The 21,353-nt window shown below is 34.6% G+C and overlaps 3 protein-coding genes and 1 long non-coding RNA gene across 4 annotated transcripts; 1 reads left to right on the forward strand and 3 right to left on the reverse strand.

The window, feature by feature from the left end:
• Nucleotides 1-915: 915 nt before the first annotated feature.
• LOC125187268 (uncharacterized) lies at nt 916-3,620 on the reverse strand. Its single transcript, XM_048083823.1, has 5 exons — nt 3,465-3,620; nt 2,791-2,932; nt 2,265-2,491; nt 1,723-1,977; nt 916-1,379 (listed from the first exon to the last, which is right to left on the reverse strand). Exons 1-5 carry the CDS (start codon nt 3,504-3,506, stop codon nt 1,065-1,067), a joined length of 981 nt encoding a protein of 326 aa, XP_047939780.1. The 5' UTR covers nt 3,507-3,620; the 3' UTR covers nt 916-1,064.
• A 1,758-nt stretch (nt 3,621-5,378) lies between these two features.
• LOC125187141 (uncharacterized) lies at nt 5,379-8,249 on the reverse strand. The gene is made up of 5 exons (XM_048083672.2): nt 7,951-8,249; nt 7,468-7,609; nt 6,684-6,910; nt 6,187-6,441; nt 5,379-5,864 (listed from the first exon to the last, which is right to left on the reverse strand). Exons 1-5 carry the CDS (start codon nt 8,170-8,172, stop codon nt 5,559-5,561), a joined length of 1,152 nt encoding a protein of 383 aa, XP_047939629.1. The 5' UTR covers nt 8,173-8,249; the 3' UTR covers nt 5,379-5,558.
• Nucleotides 8,250-9,100: 851 nt separating this feature from the next.
• On the forward strand, nt 9,101-13,039 carry LOC125187143 (uncharacterized). The gene is made up of 2 exons (XR_007170571.2): nt 9,101-9,482; nt 12,755-13,039. It is a non-coding gene; the product is annotated as an uncharacterized LOC125187143 (long non-coding RNA).
• A 4,817-nt stretch (nt 13,040-17,856) lies between these two features.
• LOC125187140 (hexose carrier protein HEX6) lies at nt 17,857-20,599 on the reverse strand. The gene is made up of 3 exons (XM_048083671.2): nt 20,315-20,599; nt 19,895-20,217; nt 17,857-19,102 (listed from the first exon to the last, which is right to left on the reverse strand). The coding sequence occupies exons 1-3, from the start codon at nt 20,448-20,450 to the stop codon at nt 18,008-18,010; spliced, it is 1,554 nt and encodes a 517-aa protein (XP_047939628.1). The 5' UTR covers nt 20,451-20,599; the 3' UTR covers nt 17,857-18,007.
• Between the last annotated feature and the right edge of the window lie 754 nt (nt 20,600-21,353).

The raw sequence follows: 21,353 nt of genomic DNA on the forward strand, positions 1-21,353 counted from the left end.
TATCGCTACTCTGCCTTATTGCACAACTATTCTTCTCTGCCCAAATTAGGGTTTTTGCTGCTGCTACTTTACTTTGTCCAACAGACGCTCTACCCAAATTAGGGTACTGTGGCAACTCTGACCGACTAGTTTAGAGTTTGCTACCTGATTTTTATCATGTCTACTACTACGTCCCTACAGTTGCTACTCTGCTACAGCTACAACTACAACTAATACCCTCTTTGCTACAGCTACAACTACTACCTGCATCTGCTACTTCTCCTATAGTTGCTACTGCTGCCCCATAGCTGCACTCTGCTATAGTTGCTACTACTACCTCCATCTTCTACTTCTATTACAGTTGCTACTATTGCCCCACAGTTGCTACTCTGCTACAGCTGCTACTACTGCCCTACATATACTACTTTTGCTATAGTTGCTACTTACTACTACTGCTCTATTGTTGCTACTCTGCTACAGCTGTTCCTACTACCCTGCATCTGCTACTACTTCTGCTACAGTTGTTACTACTGGCCCTATAGCTGCTACTTTTCTTCCTTGTAGCTCTACTTATGCTTACTACTGCCCTACAGTTGCGACTTTTGCTATTGTTGCCGCTATCTTCATTAAACTGTTGAGGAAAAACATTTATGAGAACTTTGTACTAAACTGGACAAGATTGATATAAATGTTCCAGCTTGAGGGGGAGTGTTAAGAATAATAGTATCTCATATCGGTTGTGTGACATAGTCTGGCATAGTATCTTGTACTATATATATGTGGCCTATGTTGAGTACTGATGTATACCTACACCTACTACTCTTCTCTACTATGTCTATCTATATTCTTCTCCTCTCCGCATATATCTATATTTTACTGTTCAACACGGTATAAAAATAGTATGTTTCCTAAATCAAGTGGACCGAAAAAGAAACATGACACAAGAGCATTCACATATTATTGAAAACATATGCAGAAATCCACATGAGAAAACCATGTTAACACAGACATTTTTTAGACTTTGTTTTATTGAAACACAAACATTATTTAGATTTAGTTTATCCTTCTTGAGTATGATTCAGCCACTAACACCCATCTGGTATGAGCACAATGGATCCAGATGTTTTTCTGTTTTCAAGATCTGAATGGGCTTGTGCAGCCTGTGACAAGGGGTATGTATGATTTACTCTTACACGTAAGACACCCGCTCCAGCATTTGTGAAAACCTCAGAAGCAGAACGCAGCAGTTCATCCCTCGTTACAGTGTATTGCATCATAGAAGGCCTTGTCAAGAAGATAGATTTTGGAGGAAGGGCCGATAAGTGTATTGGGTCTATAACACCAGAGGACTGACCAAAGCTCACCATGTACCCTCGAACTTTCAAGCATGCCAACGAGCCCTGATCAAAAGAACCCCACTTACAAGATTAGAGAAATCAGTCCAACTAGAGCTCAATGAAGATTTATGTTCATTCAAGATAATGTATTGGAGTAGTGATTACATGGAGGGCGTGAAAATGAAGAAACAACTCATCATCAATAAAAATTAATCCCACTGCAAATTAGCATAGTTGACATACAAATGTCATCGTGTTGACATCTATAACGTAGGTTGTTGACATAGTTGTCAGTTATCAATTTAAAATAGTTGTCCACGTAACATGACCCTTGACACCCCTCTACAAATAGTTAAGAGTGGGAAGTAGAGAAAATGCTTGCAAAGTGCAACATAATTTTCATTACCTGAAATGTATCCTTTCCAACAGAATCATAGACGCCATCAACTCCATTACCAGATGTAATCTCATTGACGCGACTAACGAAATCTTCCTCGTACAATAAAGCATGATGGCAGCCATCATCCTTGGCTTGAGCTGCCTTCTCTTTAGTAGAGACAGTTCCGATAACTGTGGCACCAAGGGCGTTTGCCCATTGGCACAACAGAGACCCTACTCCACCAGCTGCAGCATGAACAAGGACAGTATGCCCTGGTTCAACCTGTACGATATTGTCATAAGATAACTACGCCTGTAGATAATTTTATCCATCGGAAAGAAAGAAATGTGGACATTACTCTGCATGGAATGAAAAAGTCTTTCAACTGAAAGAGGAAAGAGGAAAATATTCAAAGGAAAAAGGAAATACAACGACACCATATGATTAAGAAGGGGACAACTAAAACAATGATCTCCTTAAGTTAACTAACTAAGATGAAAGGAACAAGCAGAGCTTAGCATGGGATTAAACTATTAAGGTGCTTTAATATGGGATTAAACAAAACCTACTTTGAAACATCGGCGAAGTAGAAACTCAGCCGTCATCCCTTTGAGCAAAATTGATGCTGCTACAACAGGATCAATAGAATGAGGCACGGGGACTACTTTATCAGCAGGAAGGATTTGCTCTTCTGCATATGCACCCATTGGGTTACCTGCATAAGCAACAACATCTCCAACTAACCTTCCAGTAAGCCCAGGACCTACAGCAGTTACCACACCAACGGCCTCCATTCCTATCATCGAGAATAGTTCATATTAGATTCCTTGCAATGAAGTCCCAACGTGTTATAAATACACCACAATGCATGAGTTTGACAAAAATACATGAAAATGAATCATTGTGCCAAATAAACCAATTGAGAACTGATTAAGCAATGACATTCTTCAATAACAAATAAGTCTTAACAATTAAAAAATGAATGAATAGTTTAAAATACTTATCCTAGATACAAATGAATTAAAGCCATTTCATGCAAAGATAGTCTTCTAATATAAAGGGGTGTCAATTTAATTTATGAAACAGGAAATGGACCTGGAGTGAGAGGCATAGTTGGGGCCTTGTAAACTCCTTTCCGGAAATAAACATCAATGAAGTTGACACCAATAGCCTTATTTTTAACCTTGATTTCTCCTTCTTTTGGCTCCCCTATTTCCACATCCTCCCATTTCAGAGCCTACAAAATATGCTTCACACAGTAAGTACTCCCTCCGTCCGCCGTTAAATTTCCCATTTTTCATTTTTCGTCTACGCCAATAACTGTTCCATTTCACTTTGACCACTTTTGGCAAGTGGTCTTCATATTCTACTAACTCACTCTACTCAAATTTTATATAAAATTAATATAAAAAAGTATATGATCCACCTTCCACTAACTTTTCTACCACTTTCTTTAACAAAGTCAAATAATTCTTAAAAGCCGAGCCCGTAAAAAATGGGACATCTATTGGCGGACGGAGGGAGTAACACACTATGGTTTTAATCTATAGCATATCTCGTCCTACTACTAAAAGCTACAGCAAATGAATTGATAAGTAGGAAGAAAGTAGAATAGGTCAACCCAAAAATGAACCTAACATTTAATTCCTTCACTAAAGATGAAGAGCACAATTGCAATATCGATCAATCACGGAATAGAAGTATAATACTACAATTCAGCGCTTGATATTAGCAGTAAAAGTGGAGTAATTGGGCAGAGTAGATAATACCAGAGGGCCTCCGAGTTCATGAATTCTGATCGCTTTGACCATATTTGATGAATTGGGAACGAATATGGAAGTTGAAAGCTAGACCAGTGATTGTTTTTGTCAGAGCACTTAATTTAATTTAAAGGAATTGATGACATTCATATTCACCTTATTAGACGTTTAGTTTGTATATTGGACAGTGGGAAGTCACCGCAACCTACATTATAGTTATAGGAGTAAAAAAAAAAAAAACAACCACCACACCCAATTTTATAAGATTAATATCTAACATATACTGTAGCAAAATTTGAATTGAGGACATTCATATTCACCTTACCCTTCACTTTTGACCCTACCCATTCTAAATTTAATTTACGGTTTACAGAAAACCACCAAAATGCAGATCTAGAAGCTCTAGAAAAAATTAGAAAATTTGATGGCATGAGCTTTTTGTAAGATAAATAGAAAATTAGAAAAATAGAAAACTAACAAACAGTACTTAGGAAGTAGTAGTAGTAGTAGTACTTAGGAAGACTTAAACGCAGGATCTTAAGGTCATATACTTAAACATAATCATCAACTTTATACAGGTAAACCGTAAACATGTTGCTACGTGACTTGGCCCCCATTGACATATTTACACATGTATATTTCAGACAAATGGCCGAAAATAGAATGAATAGAATTATTCTACCTCCATGTCGAGATAGTAATGACACAGGAGCTATTGTATTGTGTGTTTAAGTGAAAGGAGTGAATATATTTCTATATAGAGTGAACTACATAAATAAACGGTACCTGATCTTTTACTTTCGCACATAAATGGTACCTGATCTTTATTTTATATCGTTTTTGCTATTCCATGACAAAAATAACCCTAGGTACTAAATATGTGATTTTTTCTGTTATGAAGGATATTTTAGAACCAAATATGTAATTTTTTTCCTTTTTTATTTCTTTTTTTTTCTTTAGTTTATTCTTCTTTCTTTTTTCTTCATTTTCCTTTTTTTTTTAGTATTTTATCTTCCTTTCATCTTTCTTTTTCCCTTAGTTTATGTTTCCTCTTTTTTTTCTTTCTTTTTAGTGTTTTATACATACATCTAATTGCATTCATAATATAAATCAATAACAAAACACCTAATTAAATTAATTATTTAAAGTAATTAAATTAATTGAATATTTTAATTAAATTATTTATACTCATTTTAGAGTTGAAACACCTAACTAAAAATATTCAACTCTTTATCATTATGAATACAATCACAATTTTAAATTTTGACTAAGACTATATTGATTAGTTATTAATTTAATATAAAATAATACTTATTATTTATTAATTATTACTAGTTTTTACTATTATAATAGTAATATTATTATAATATTCAAATATAATTATAACTATAATTATGATTAAATATATATTAAAAAATAAATTAATTATTAATTTATAACATCAAAATAATAATATTAGTATTGATTAATCATAATAGTACTATAAATAGTGAGGAGAATGAGAGAATGTATCATAATATCACTTTTGGTACTAGTTTTGTCAATACCCAAAATACCCTTTATGATATAAATGGAAAAATGAATTTGTTTAGTGGGTATTTTGGGATGAAAATTATATCAGGTACCAAAAATGTGATTAATAGGGGTATCAAAAACGATATAAAATAAAGATCAGATACCATTTATGTGCGAAAGTGAAAGATCAGGTACCGTTTATGTAATTCACTCTTTTATATATTCTGTGAAAACTTTTTTAAAGAAAGACAACATGACATCTTTGTGGGTCAAATTAAAATGGAGAGTGAACATCTACCTTGGAACGAAGAGGATATTAATTTTGGTTTCTAGGTATCATAAATATTAAGCACAACAAAACATTGGGATATATAATGGTATGTTTCCTAAATCAAGTGGACCGTAAAGGAACATAACTCGAGCATTCACACATTACTGAAAACATATAAAGAAATCCACATGGGAAACCCATGTTAAAACAAACATTTTTTAGACTTTCTTTGTTTTCTTGAAATACAAACATTTTTCAGATTTAGTTTATCCTTCTTCGAGTGTGATTCAGCCTCGACACAGCAACCACTAACACCCTTATGGTATAAGCACAACGGATCCAGATGTTTTTCTGTTCTCAAGATCTGAATGGGCTTGTGCAGCCTGCGATAAGGGGTATGTATGATTTACTCGAACACGCAAGACACCTGCTCCAACATTTGTGAAAACCTCAGAAGCAGAATGCAGCAGTTCATCCCTCGTTGCAGTGTATTGCATCATAGAAGGCCTTGTCAAGAAGAGAGATTTTGCAGCAAGAGCCGATAAGGGTATTGGGTCTGGAGCACCAGAGGACTGACCAAAGCTAACCAAATACCCACGAACTTTCAAGCACGCCAATGAGCCCTGATCAAAAGAAATCCAATTACAGACTTATAAGACTAGAGAATCAGTGCAACTACAGCTTAATCAGATCCATGGTTCATGCTAATTAGATACTCCAATTATTCTCTAGTTTCTACTAATCAGAGATCTATAAGTGATACTAATTTTATCCTGATCAAGTTCATTTTCCTTAAATCATCGTTCTTCCTCCATAGTAGACTATCCAGGTCCGGTGCATGGGCCATGTCTATCACAATATATTATATTGACAGTTTGACACCCCCTCTGCAAATAGTTAAGAGTAGGAAATCAAGAATATGCTTGCACAAATAATTTTGATTACCTCAAATGTATCCTTTCCAACAGAATCATAGACCACTTCAACTCCTTTACCAGATGTAATCTCATTGACGCGACTAACGAAATCTTCCTCGTACAATAAAGCATGATGGCAGCCATCCTCCTTAGCTTGAGCTGCTTTCTCTTTAGTTGAGACAGTTCCAATAACTATGGCACCAAGAGCGTTTGCCCATTGGCATAACAGAGACCCTACTCCACCAGCTGCAGCATGAACAAGGACAGTGTGCCCTGGTTCAACCTGTATGATATTGTCGTAAGGTAATTATGCCTGTAGATATTTTCATCCAACGGAAAATTGTTGGAGAAAGCAAAGCTTAGTATGGGATTAAACAGTTAAGGTGCTTTAAATACATTCTCTATCCCCTCAACTAGGAGTGTAGGATAAAACAATTAAGGTGCTTTTAAATTTCAATACATTCTCTTTTTCCCTATACACAATAAAATGTGAAGGGGTTTAGTATGGGATTAAAGTAAACCTACTTTGAAACATCGGCGAACTAGAAACTCAGCCGTCATCCCCTTGAGCATAATTGATGCTGCTATAACAGGATCAATAGACTGAGGCACGGGGACTACTCTTTCAGAAGGAAGGATTTGCTCTTCTGCATATGCACCCATTGGATTACCAGCATAAGCAACAACATCTCCAACTACTATCCCAGTAAGCCCAGGACCTACAGCAGTTACCACACCAACGGCCTCCATTCCTGCCATGGAGAGTAGTTCAAATTAGATTGCAACGAAGTCCCACTGTGTAATACTCCCTCCGGCCGCGAATAGGAGTCCCATTTCTCTCCGGTACGGGTTTTAAGAAAAGTGGGTGGAAAAAAGTTAGTGATATATGGGTCTCACTTATATTTATTAGTTTTAAATGAAATGTGAGTGGAATGAGTTAGTGAAATGTGAGGCCTATTACCATTTATAGTATAAATGAACCGGTACTCCTATTCGCGGACAGAGGGAGTACGTATTAAATGCACCACAATTCAGGGAGTTGACAAAATACATGAAATGAATAATTGTGCCAAATAAACCAATTGAGAACAAATTAAGCAATGACATTCTTCAATAACAAATAAGATATTACTCTCGTTGATCCTTTTCTTGTGATAATAGAAGCAATTCCATGACATGAAAGGAAAGAATGGTTTAGGGACTCTATCATAAAGACTTACAAAACATAAAAATGAATTGAAGTCATCATTCAAAGACACTCTTGCACTGGAAGGAATGTCAATTTTTATGAAACAAAGAGAAAATGGACCTGGTGTGTAAGGCATTGTTGGAGCCTTGTAAAATCCTTTCCGGAAATAAACATCAATGAAGTTGAGACCAATAGCCTTAGTTTTGACCTTGATTTCTCCTTGTTTTGGCTCCCCTATTTCCACATCCACCCATTTCAGAACCTACAAAATACGCTTCACACAGTAAGTATGGTTTCAATCTGTAGCATATCTCGTCCTACTCTACTAAAAGCCACAGAAAATGAATTGATAAGTTGGATGACAGTAGAACAGGTCAACCTAAAAATGAACCAAACATTTGCAATAAGTTCAATAACACTACACCAGCAAGGCAATACTACAATTTATTCCCCAAAATTCACATATGAGAAAAGCAGCAATATGGTGTATCGCCAAAAATCACAAATGACGATAAACCATTCATTGAGATCGAATCATGAAATAGATGTAAAATACATAAAATTAGCAGCAAAAGCGAAGTAATCGTGCAGAGTAGATAATACCTCAGGGCCTCCGTGTTCGTGAATTCTGATCGCTTTGACCATATTTGATGAACAATGGATGGGGCGAAGTGCAGCAGCAGTTCCAAGTTGTAGTCCAAAAGCTGAAGGGATGGCTTTGGTAACGGAAAATCGAGAAAAAGAGGGCGACGGAAGAAATGGATTGTGTAGAAGAGAGCGGTGGAATCTGGCAACCAATGTAGAAGGTGAAGAAAGCAAGAGCATAGTTTGAAATAAAATGAATTGATGACGTCACGCCTTGCGTCTACCCAGTTTGAATAATGCCACCTTTTTCTCACCTTTTACTTGAATATATTCAGTAGTGGTTGATAATGATCACCGCAGCTATATAATATAGGCGTAGCAAAAATACAATGACCACACCCAATTTTATACTACTACTAAGATTATTTTTATAATCCACTCGCATTACATATAATAAAAGATTCCAATTATAATAATTACAACATTAATTTTATGCTCAAATAAATATACTAATATAATACTTCCTTTATTTCACTTTAGAGTCTCGTTTGAGTTCGCGACGAGTTTTCAGAAATGTTGTAATACCCCGCTCAAATTAACGTCATTAAACATTTATAGAGTAAATAATTATATTATCGCAAGTAGTATTTTAAACTCTTATGCTTTGTTGTATTAAAATCTTTGATGGGTTTTAATTGATAATTAAATACCAATGTGAAACTAATTTTGATCAAGGACTTTGATGTGCAAGAAGATACATGAAGAGATAAAATAATTGTCCATGTACATTTATAAATCAGATGGATATTAAATGTCCATTTACAAAATATACTCATTTCTCTTCAAATGAGAAATGTACTAATTGTATTTAAATTATGATGTTACAAAAACGAGCTAAAGCTTCTTCACAAAGCTAGTATTCTATCTTCAGGAAATCTCAACTTCCTACAAGGACAAGTCAGAAACGACAGTGCAATAATAATACAGTAACAAAAATAACTTTTACCATCTTTAAACATAGTCAACATATGAATAGTGCAACACTATTCACTGAAAACGACATGAAGTCATCACATATGTATATATATCACGTTTTATAATTAAAGTGTATATATATATGTATGAAAAGGTGAGTTATTTTCTGTAAAATCTGCAGACAAAAATTGGGCTCAACAGAGACATATCCTCAAAATCAGGAAGAGCATTGAATTAAAAGATTTCACTAGTCATTCAATTATTTTCGTTTCACGTAGGTGTCGGTAGAAATTAGTATAAGAAGGAGAGTTGTAAAGATTTTAGTTTCATACCTTCTCCAACACATAGCTTTACTACACACACCAAAATCCAGTTTCACACTTCTTCGACGCACTCTAAGATTTTTTTTTTCTACCAAGATCCTACACACCTAAAATCCCTTTTCATCCAAAATTTTAAGCAAGTACACAGAAAAAGTTTTCCACCTTTCCTAGCAAGTTTTCAAGCAAGCATTCTTTAAGAAGGAGAATTTCAAGCAGGAGCACATTAAATAAATCTTTAATCATTCTTTTGAGGTAATGATTATCAAACCATAAGTAAAATATTTTCAAGCATGATTTTATCAAGCATGTCATGTTAGCATGAATTCATATAGAACATAGAATTACAACTAAGCATGCTTCATAAACAACCTTTCAACTCTTTCTTTTCAAATTCATGTATGAAACCATTTTATTCTATGCTAAACCTAATTTACTTACCACATATGCAAAGTCATAGAATCAATAAAATAATTAGAAAATAGGAAACACTCCAAAAATGTTTTATCTTCGGAAGATGAGCACCTTTGGAAATTTATAAGGGAAAATCTAACCGTTCAAATGTAATTTCCTTCGGTAAAAATGAAGTTAGAAGAGTTTTTTACCTTCCTATAAAATTTCAGAACGATCGGACAATGTTTGAACCTCCGATCGTGTACAAAACCGACGTTGCTACTGTTGAAACAACAGCCACTTAAAAGCTTAATAACAGAAGTTCGAACCGTTAAAGGTTGATCTCCTTCAGTAGGAATGATGTATTATGGGTCATCCACCTTTGGTTAAAATTTCGTGACAATCGGATATTATTTGGACCTCCGATCGTGAAGGAAACTGAGACTATCTCTTGTTTGGCAAAAATGAAAACAGTAGAAAGAGAGGCATATTCACGTGTGTGGGGTTGAGGAAGCTTTTATTACTTGGGCTCTCTTGTTGGTTCTTTTGTTTTGGCCAGTTATATATCTGCAATGAGTGAGAGAGAGTTGGGTGAGAGTGTAAGAACGCAGTAGAGAGAGAGACAAATTCACGTGTGTGGAGTTGAGGAAGCTTTTATTTTTACTTGGGCTCTCTTGTTGGTTTTTTTGTTTGGGCTGTTGGGGTAAACGCAGCGGAAATTGCAAAAACAAATAAATCCACAAAAGAATCTATTTAGGTGATTATGTGGATCGATTCAATTTCATGCTTGAACATGTAGAACATATAATTGCGCAATTAATCACATAATTTAAATTAAATTATGATGTTGAATACTTACAACAATGATTCTCCAAAGAATCGAAGTGGCTTGCTACTTCTCCACGTGTAGATCTTGAAACTTGATTGTAAATGCAAAACCAAAGATCTTCTAACCTATGACCCTTAACTCTATAAATCTAAATTCCTTGTGGGAGGAATCTTTTAGAAATTATAAGGAACTTGAAGGAGAAGACAAGAAAACCAAAGAGTGGAGGCTAGGGTTTTTGTGTTGTGTATTTGTCTCCTCTCCTTACATCCTTATTTATAGAGTTTATAGGTTAGGGATCTATGGGCTTGGATTGAGCCTCCCCAATTGGACCTTCTTTACTAATTAAATTATAACCCATAATTCAATATAAGACCAATGGAATATTTCTTGTGCCACTATCGAAGAAATACTGACCGCCCATCCAATCCGTGATTACAAGCAATCCGGGTTAACCTCTTTAATATATTATTTCCCGTGTCTAAGACTTTCTATATCCATTAATTAATTTGTAGTCTGCTATAGACTTTAAATTAATTAATATCTTTTTATTACCAAGACTTTGTCTAGTACGAGATGTATATCAGAATATACTTTTCCTTTTCTATTTATTCTTGGATTAAATCCAAACCGTCCGGGTTTCCAAATAATAGAACTTCTCTCGAACACAACTTGGGATATAGTCAAACCACGCAGGCACACGATTCAATGTAATAATAAAACTGACACCATACTGGTTATTAATTACTACTCCAAGATATCAGGAATATTGGGTTGCGAAAAACCCGCACCTATTGATAAGTCAAAGCAGCGTATGATTAAATAACGTGTGTCCTATATTATTACAAAGATTAGGAAATATTAAATCTCCAAGACATCGTCTTACAGTAGATAGCAACAAAGACGTGTCTATACTTTAGATCCATTCAATGCTATACCACACCAGTGTCACTAGTCATTCTCAAGGTAAAGACGCCTTTCGAATGGACACTGCAACCTTTCACGATAGGTAGCCAAGGCCTATCTAGGTTGTGAAAAAGGTTTACTTCTACAAGGTACCGGTTGGGCCACCTACTGTGATGACCTGTTCCACGACCCAACCTTCAATGTAGAAGGCTTAGACTGATTTTACTTTCCAGCGTTTTAATTATATAATTTAATATATAATTAGATACGGTCAATACCCATTAAAGTAAAATACACAATATGAAGAAAACATTTATTATTCTCATTAAATGAAGAGTGCTTACAATATACAAGCAATTTATCAAATTCAATATAAATTCGAAAAATGCTTTTTAGTATATCTGTTCCAATATGGGCCAGTTATAGTTATTACATTAACAGAGCCCAAATCTTTTAATTTATGTGTTTGTAGGCTAGTATAATTTAATTGGGCCAAGATAATAACTGTAGCTACAATTAAGTTAGTTAATAAATCGAATAAATTAATTACTTGGGCTTAAGTTCCGTTGAATTAATTTAGAAAGATCTTACAAATTTTATTCAAGTTAAAATACTTGAATTTATCAAGTTAATTAATCTCTTGATTAATTGATGCCAAGAACTAAATCTCCAAATTTAGTTAAAGTGAATGAGTTTATGAAAGAGAAAAGAAAATATGATGCATATCCTAGGACTAGGAGCATATCATCCATTTTTATTTATTTCTCGACGCTAAATAGACTATTATATTTTTTGGACAAGGTCCATTGCACGGAATTAAACTCCAAGTGAGTATATTGTTATATGGAATCGCAAGCGTACGGGGTGAACTTTTCTATCCTACATACAAATTTGGATAAAAATATGAAGTATATTTGAGATAATATTTATTTATCCAAATGATGTTGTCTTGCCATAAAGGATGTTATTTTATGTAATGATGTCTATCTATTTGGTTATACCGAATGTGCTATGCTAAATAAAATAAGAAATCGAATTCGGGTCCCAGTAAGGGGAGAGTCCCCACTCGGACTAGTGTACACGTGGACTGTGTGTCATGGTAAGGTTGGTCGGTCCGGTGCCCGTAGAAAGTGGCCATTTTTTCGGCACATGAATGTTAAGGTGACCGTAGGAGTACACCAGCTCTACTCACAAGATGTTCAGATATGGCAAAGAACAGAAAGAACTTAGACTGTGCAGTAGAAAAATGATTTTTAGTAAGCTTAGGTCTTTTTAATAAAACCCCTGAGAGTGTTACTGTGATAATGGCTTGACAATATTTCAAATGTATATTTGTATTTTTCGGCAACGTGTTCACTGAGTACCTTTGTACTCAGCCCTGCATGTATTTCTAAATGTGCAGGTTGAGCTGTGATAGAGTGGATGGTGCTAATTAAACCAGACCTACTTCTATTTCCATTCAATACTCTCGGAGGTTCCTGTCTTCATACATGGAACCGCGTTCAGTTCTTTCCGCTGTGCATTGAAGCAAGTGAAATCCTTATGTCTCTAAAGACTCTAATAACTAGCCAGTATATTGTATGGTCCCTTACTCGAGTCATTGTGATGGAGCCATTCTATTCATGTATTCATCGTTTATACTCTACAGACAGAAAGTTCAACCATTAAATCTTTTTTTTTCGTACTCAACCCACATTCTTAATATCCACCCCAGTCACGGTATATCGAGCCTTGCAATAATTAGCAACGTTGGGTCATGACAAATGTAAAGGAAAGTTGGTGAAAAAATAGTGAAATGTGAGTCCTACTTTTATATATTAGTTTTATAATGAAATGTGAATGAAAAAATATTAGTGGAAATGTGAGACCTATTACCATTAATGGAATATTTCAACTGAAACTCCTAAAGTGGGACACCTAAATATGGTTAATTGGGATCCTAAAGCAGGACGGAGGGAGTGATAAAAAAATAATACTCCCTCCGTCCTATTAGAAATGAAACATTTGTTTTTGGCACGAGATTTTATATAGTACTACTCCCTCCGTCTCATAGTAGATGTCATACTTAGGAGATGGCACGGGATTTTAAGAGATGTTATTTTGTGTGTTAAGTGTTGAGAGAAAATATAATTTTATAATTGATGCGAGAGGGAACTTTTTCCAAAAGAAGAAATGTGACATCCTTTGTGGGACAAACTAAAAGGGAAAGTGTGACATCTATTATGAGACGGAGGGAGTATTGTTTTGTGAGTTAACGAGGATAGAATAAAGTAAGAGAAATGGAAAAACAGAGGATGATGTTATTTTCATTTTAGGAAACGTTCCATTTTTTCAATGAGATAATTCGAAAAAAAAAGTTTCATTTTTAATGGAATAGAAGAAATATTAAAATCAGTCAAAAAACTCAAAACTATGACATCTCCCGAACTACATTCTATATAAAAAAATCTATTAACATATGACTATTTTGTTATATACAGCACACTTAATAACAGCAAATTGAAAAACTAGTCATAAAAAAAATAATTATAAAAAATAACTAAACGATTTAGATAATATTAAAATAACAAAGTTAAATATGAAGAATTGAGAATATAAACAAACATTTTTATATAATATATATACAATAAAAATCATCAAGTAGAAAATTAACTTTAATAAATATTGATGAAGAGTCAGGAGAATAACTTAAATCGGATCAAAACTCTACAAAAAAGTTTAACAAAGAATGTAATGATAAAAATGTAGAATTAAATTTGTGGATTTTAAGCTAGCTATCGAACACTCGGTACCATATATTTGTAGTAGAAAAATAAAAGTTCTTTTCAAAACCTTTCACCTCCTCCACTTATTATAAAAATAAAAGGAATTAACTTCCTACAATCAAAACATATAAATCTGAAGAAAAAAACTTTACAAAAAACTGAATAATTAATTTCATTGATTTGTGGGGTCAGGAGTATATAGGGGACACACATTATTTCTTATACTAAGATAGATCTTAATATTTGTATTTTCTTTTCTTCTATTTCCAGACACAATCTCTTTGGAAGTATTAGATTTTGTTTAATCATAAGCTAAATGCAATTTTGATCAATATTAAAAATAGTATATTTGCTTCTGTGATCGATATGTTTATTTTTGAAATCATGAAATAGTTCCATGTCATATTAATGCGGAGAGTGAAAGCTTAAGTTGTCTTCTAATTTATAGGAATGAATTTCAATACTTATAAATTTTAGATGAGGATCACTAATCTTTTACAAAATTATGACATGTTATACATATTTCTGCATGTATTCTTCGAGTAGTAAAACTAATTAATTATTCCATCAATCAATGGCAACTTGAAATGTCCATAATATTATTATGATTATGAACTATACAATATTATTATAAAATACTGTAGAAGCTAATGGATGAACCGTTTTTCCTAACCTTCGTTTCCTATATTTGACTATGACGACATAGGAGTATTTTATTAAAATTTATCCCATAACTTATAAATATTTTAAAATAAGATCAAAACTCACATTTTATATAATTATTATAGATAGATTATAGATATAGATTATAGATTATAGATTATAGATAAATATTATATACCGTAATTATGAGTCTATAACAATAAGGTCAAGCAAGACTACGACCGTTGGAAATATAGCGGATATAGACAAAAACAATTGTTGGTAATTTTAATTTCAATAAGATATAGTAGTGAATTTGATTTGAGGGGACAAAACATTTTTGTTTTTATCCTTTCGTCTTCACCTTAACCTTAACCTTAACCCTAACCTTCCCCATTAATTCTCATATATTCTCTCTCACACTTAGGAGCAATGGCGGATCCAGAAATAAAATATCGTGGGGTCAAATCACATTATAAATATTTAAATAATATTTATACTAATTATTTTTTAAAAATATATTTTAATATCAATCATTTATGCGAGTATGGATATTCTTAAAACAACATACTCCCTTCGTCGCACCCTTTGAATACAGATTTAAGCAAATGATGTTTAAAGAATTAAGTAAAAAAAATAAAATAAAAGATGAGATAAAGCAAAGAAGCAAAAAGATAAAGTAAACGAATAATTATATTATATTTTTTCAAAAAAAAGACTTATATTATTTGGGACATCCATAGAATATACGAGTCGCTTATGGCGGGATGAAATGAGTATACTTTTTTGTAACATTCCAAATTTTTTAAAATTAAAAATAATTTGAATATAAACAATAAGGTTGAAATTTTAAATTATAAAACTGAAATTAGAAAAAATTAAGAAATATTTACTTCATATAGGTATGTGTTTATTTAGTGATATATAAAAAATACATGTAACAATAATTAAAATATTAGGTGAGAATACAAATTCAATGTAATTCTGAGAACTAATATAATAAATAAAGGAAAATTCAAAGGCCATTTTACAATTAAATTACATAATTCAAGATCACTAATCTTTTAAATTTAGCAAATGATGTCATTTAATTCTAGGTCCCTAGGTAAACGGAGTATTGGAAAAAAAAGCAATAATGACAAATTCCGTCTCAATCCTCACCCATATTGCCAAACCCATTTCTTTTCTCTCTCCGGCGAAATTCCTCTGCCGAGTGCCGCCTCCTCGACATCTAACGCCTCCGCCATGATTCCGCAGCCAGATTCTGGACTACTTCCGCCCCACTTTCTTTCTTTCTCTCTCTCTGTGCCGTCTCATCTCACACTGCGTAAGGTGGGGGCGGAGATGCGAACGCCGTAGGGTCGGAGGTCGAAGAAAGGAGCTTTCCGGCAGCACTCCAGGGCAGGGTGGTGGGGTCGGCCGATCCCACTCGACCCCACCTGGATCCGCCGCTGCTTAGGAGTGCTTAAACAGTTCTCCAGTTCTCGATTAACTAGAACCAGCCGGTTAATTGAGGAACCGGAACGGAAAACCGGTTTCGGTTTCCGGTATCGGTTTCAATTTTTTAAATAAAATCAGTTCCGATTCAGAACCGGAACCGAACTATAATTCAATTTTATTTTTTATAATTTAATATACTAATAGATCTAATTTAACTAAATTAGTTTTGAATTAAAGTAAAATAATTTGAAACATCGAGTGATTTTTAGATTTAAACCGTGTTAGATTTGCGAGATCTGTTTTCTGAAGTATTTAAAATGTTTAAACCGTGATACTTTGAATCTACAATTATTTTACCAACCCATTTTTTATGAACTACCTACAATGAGTAGGACATCATAAATTTGTTTTTAATTTCCAAAAGAACTTATACAAATACAATATCATTTCATATGATAGAAATTTAACTTTATAACGAATTTATGTAACAATTTATTTAACATTCGATTTTAACCTATTTGTGAATAATTTATTAACTGTTCCGTTATAAACCAAAAAGTCACAACAAGATCAATTAGTATTGGAAATCCATTGAATATTTGTTTAGCCTAAAAAGGGGAAATGGAATTCAATTTTAAAATAAAATTGCTAACGTTTAAAACTCCTATTTTTTTTTATAAAAGTATTGCTAACATAAACTAGTCCGACCTACTACACTTGGCATCACTCTTATCCATATATGAATATTATTGTATGTTGGTTTGTATTTTGTTGTATTTATCTAAATTTTAAGGTATTATTTGTTATATTTCTAGATGTTGGATAATTATTTTTTTAGTATTGAACTATTTAAAATTATAAATAATATCGGATTAAAATTACACATCGGTCCCGGTTCGGAACCGGAATCAACCGGTTCTTAACCGGCCGGTTCCAAACCAGAACTGATCGGTTCTGATTCCGGTTCTAGAATTTATTAAAATTTAAAACCGGTCAACCGGTTCAGTTAGAACCGGAACCGACCGAATAAGCAGACCTACTCACACTCAATGACAACGGTGGCAAATGCATTGCTTGATATACAACTTTTTTTCTATATGATACTCTGATACAAGAATATATCTCCCATATCTCTATTATTTAGATTTTAGTCTATCATTAGTAATATCTTTTTCGTATATTGTTTTCTTGGTTATTAAGTTAGGGCTAGTATTATAAATAGGAGACAATGTTATTCTTTTCCATCAATGAGAAATACAATCATCCTTATTTTATTTTCACGCTTTTATTTCAATTCTGTATTGTTCTTGGTTTGATCGACGAGCAAAGCTCGCAACGACTACCTTTTATCCCTCCACCGATCAGAATCGTGACTTCGGAATCTTGTTAAGGGAAATTATCCCTTAACATACTCTTATATGTTTAACCAGTGTTTTAAAAACCGTAGCTCCAGTTTCAATCTCCTTTGAACAATGTTAGAAGAATGTAATGATTCAAAGCATTCTGCATATTTTACTACAACAACAATTTGTTTGCATGGTTTCAAAGATCAAACTGTCAATATACAGTAGATTTTATGCATTTTAATTAACTAGTCACAATGACATTTATTTTTCACTTCAGCTAGCCACAGTGTCATTCCTATAAATTATAATCGTACAGAAAATTAGACTCTTGAAATTAATGTACTTTGAAATATACAACTTTTAGTCCATTTGCATAACAAGAATAAGATGAAAGTTCGTGTATATACATATGAATATAATTACCCTATATATTAATATGAGAATAAAAGCATGATTCACATTTTACTTGTTGTGTTGCTCTTGATAACTAAACGTGTAATCCTTGTCGTGCACTACCACTATCCTCCTCCAAAACCAATGCTCCTTCCAAATCCCTTCCATTTGTTCAATCGGAATGCCCTTCGTCTCCGGCAATAAGAAATACACAAACAAGGTCATCACCGCCACCCAGCCCCCGAAAAAGAAGAAAAGCCCCGCCTTCAAATGGCACATCATCGCCAGAAACGTCTGCCCCACCACGAACGTGAAAAGAAAGTTGACCGCCACCGTAACACTCTGCCCCGCCGACCGTATCTCCATCGGGAATATCTCGCTCGGAATCAACCACCCCAGCGGGCCCCACGACACCCCGAACCCCGCCACGTACAAGCTCACCAGCCCCAACACCAAGTAAGCCAACCCCTTGCTTAGCTCATTATGATCCCCTAACTTTGCCACCATTATTCCCCCAACCCCAATTTGACACACAAACATAATCCCACCCCCAATCATAAAAAGCAATCTCCTACCAACTCTATCCACTACCAAAATTGCAATCAGAGTTGTCGTCGATCCCACGATGCCTGTCATCAGGGTGGACAGCAGCGACGCGCTCTCCCCCAGCCCGAGCGTCCGGAATAGTATGGGAGAGTAAAATCCGATGACGTTGATCCCCGTGAGTATTTGAAAGAACGGCATTGCCACTGCCATCACTAGCTGAGGCCGATACCTTCTTTTTACGATGTTTTTCAAGGGGCTTTCCGTTGATTTGGCAATGTCCCGAGCTGCGGTCAGGTCGTCTAGCTCGGTTTGGACATCGGTTGTGCCTCGGATTCTTTGGAGGATAGTTCGAGCCTTGTGGTGGCCTTCGTCGCTGCTGCGCATGATGAAGCTGCTTGGGGTGTCGGGGAGGAAGAGTGCGCCTAGTGTTAGGATTGATGCTGGGATTGCAACTATGCCTAGTGATATCCGCCATCCCCACCCTCCTTTGAGCTTTTCCGTTCTATAGTTTACGAGGTTTGCTAAGAAGAAGCCGATGCCAATAGCGAGCTGGAACCCGTTGCTGATCGCTCCTCTGTATTTCGGTAGCGACATCTCTGACAGGTACAACGGGACGGCCTGCGTTAATTGAAGAAGCCGTTTAGTAAGGAAGATAGATATGGTAAAACATGATACAGTTCCAGCCGTAAACGTCGGTGATGCTGAAAACGTCATGCGCCAAGATGGCTTGAAATTTGCGGTGCTTGTGAATCGAGCTTAGAAATTGAAATCATTTTGACATCCTCGCAATGATGAAAGATGGATTTCGGCCACCTCGCATCGTTTAGACGGTGAAAAAGATAATTATTGTTTTTTTGGGTTTATTTTTAATTTCATAAATTTTGTTTTATTTCCTTTTAAACTCCTAGGCACAACAAAAAAAATGTTTTGAAGACACAAAAATCGAAACGCAATTACTTGCGTTGGAAAATTTTAGAAAATAACAGCAATTAGGACACAAAAAAAGCGTTCATAAATTAAGAACTAGTTAACTTAATTTTTTGCTTTTTAGGACGGTTTCATTTGCGTCCTCTAATTTTAGTTGGGACATCAACAATAAGGACGTTTTTTAAAGCGTTTGTGGTATATTTAGAAACACAAACTAGCTCCTTAATTGCATTAAAAAATGTCATTAGCGATTTTTTTTTTGGAGGGAGTGTTTTCTAAGCGCTTATAATAGTGTCTTAACTGCGGTTTTTGATTTATAATAGTACTTCATTATTTTTGTTTTCAAGAAACTAGGTTTCCTTGAATTCCTCTTTATTTCAGTCATTCACCATACGGTTTTGCATCAAAACATGATACAAACACACAGCTTAATTAGGTAAGATAATTCAAAGATAAAGGAATTATCTGCTCTACCAAACTGACCTGGTTAGTGAAACCAACGCCGATTCCGAGTAAGAGCCTACCGATAATCAACATGTACATGTTAAAGGCAGCGGCGTTTAGGGCAGCTCCAACAAGAAAGGAGATGCCGCCAGCAAGCAGGGAGGGTTTCCGGCCGAAGGTGTCCGTAACAAAAGAGGCAAAGAAGGAAGTGAAGAGGCCAGCTAAATAGAGTGAGGATGTGAACAATGTAAGTACTTGGCTGTCGAATTTGCAGTAGTTGCTAATATTACTATCTTCTCTCATCCTCTTGTATATTTTTGGGAAGAACTTCTCCAAAAAAGGCTCCATAGATGTCACACCACCTAACAAATAGTAGTATATTGATTACAATAGGAGAATAAAATAAAAAGGAATCTAAATTCTAAAAATTAAAAACATGTAGTAGTACTAAGAGAAAACCTGAAACTCCAATATCATAGCCAAAAATGAAAGCTCCCATGGCAGCCACAAGACAAGAGAAGACCAAATAGGATGTGATTCGTCCATTGTATTGGCCTTGGCTTCCTTCATTTGCAATGGCAATTCCCACTGCCATCACTCCTCTCCTCTCTTCTCCTCTCCTCTCTTCTCTGTATCTGTGTTTAATTATTTTCTTTTGATACAATAATTGGTGGGGTGACTCTACCTACCGTTGCATACCCATATTTATTTATTGGTAGCTAGCGAGAAGATACACCACTGATTTTGAGAGAGAGAGATAGACGCATCATTTTAAGAAGAATCAACTCTATCTTTTGTTTCTTTTGCCGTTAAGTCCCACACTCACTTGTCTAAACATGATGTTTGACAAGGTACATGTAGATTTGATCACTAACCTAGTCACATTATTCTTCTTCCCATAATAGGAGTCATATTTGGAGTGAACACGGATTTTAAGAAATGTAAAGAATAGTGAGTTATAAAAGTTAGTGGAATATGTGGCTCATTTTTTTTTATTAGTTTTATAATAAAATGTGAGTGGACTTACTAACCATTTATGATAAAAGTAAAGTAGAAATCTTATCGTGGGACAGACCGAATGACAAAATGTAACTCTTATTGTTGAACATCCTTTTGTCATTTTACTCCATCCTGCAAAATTGGTCCACTTTCATTTTTGACAAATTACTCAAATCACTTTTCCATTCATCTATCTCCTGCTTTGTTAATTTAGTATTCTAACTGTCATCCCCAAAAGTATATCTATTTTCATGGAAAATAGATATGAATAATTTTTCATAAGTTTCCATCCTATATTGTACTACTACTATTTTGTAATATTAGAGATACAGATTTTAAAAATTTTGCGAGCAATGATTAATGGCTAATTAATTATACGTGTAGTAAAACTATGAAATTGGTAGATAAACTACCAAGGAAAAATAGCAAACCAAGTCAAAGGTGACTACTCTTGAACAACAGAGATGACAGTAACTTCAGTTTGTCGTTTGTCTATTAA

The sequence above is a fragment of the Salvia hispanica genome, chromosome 5 (assembly GCF_029641045.1).
Source record: "Salvia hispanica isolate PSC_SH4W2 chromosome 5, Shi_PSC_v1, whole genome shotgun sequence".
NCBI lineage: Eukaryota > Viridiplantae > Streptophyta > Magnoliopsida > Lamiales > Lamiaceae > Salvia > Salvia hispanica.

Coding starts and splice junctions, on each gene's coding strand:
- LOC125187268 (XM_048083823.1), bottom strand. CDS start 3,506: ATGGTCAAAGCGATCAGAATTCATGAACTCGGAGGCCCTCTG. Junction 2,933..3,464: donor ATGAACTCGGAGGCCCTCTG/GTATTATCTACT, acceptor CATATTTTGTAG/GCTCTGAAATGGGAGGATGT. Junction 2,492..2,790: donor AACTATGCCTCTCACTCCAG/GTCCATTTCCTG, acceptor TCTCGATGATAG/GAATGGAGGCCGTTGGTGTG.
- LOC125187141 (XM_048083672.2), bottom strand. CDS start 8,172: ATGCTCTTGCTTTCTTCACCTTCTACATTGGTTGCCAGATTCCACCGC. Junction 6,442..6,683: donor TAGTTCGCCGATGTTTCAAA/GTAGGTTTACTT, acceptor AATATCATACAG/GTTGAACCAGGGCACACTGT. Junction 5,865..6,186: donor TTGGAAAGGATACATTTGAG/GTAATCAAAATT, acceptor TCTTTTGATCAG/GGCTCATTGGCGTGCTTGAA.
- LOC125187140 (XM_048083671.2), bottom strand. CDS start 20,450: ATGGCAGTGGGAATTGCCATTGCAAATGAAGGAAGCCAAGGCCAATAC. Junction 20,218..20,314: donor CTATGATATTGGAGTTTCAG/GTTTTCTCTTAG, acceptor ACTATTTGTTAG/GTGGTGTGACATCTATGGAG. Junction 19,103..19,894: donor GCGTTGGTTTCACTAACCAG/GTCAGTTTGGTA, acceptor CAATTAACGCAG/GCCGTCCCGTTGTACCTGTC.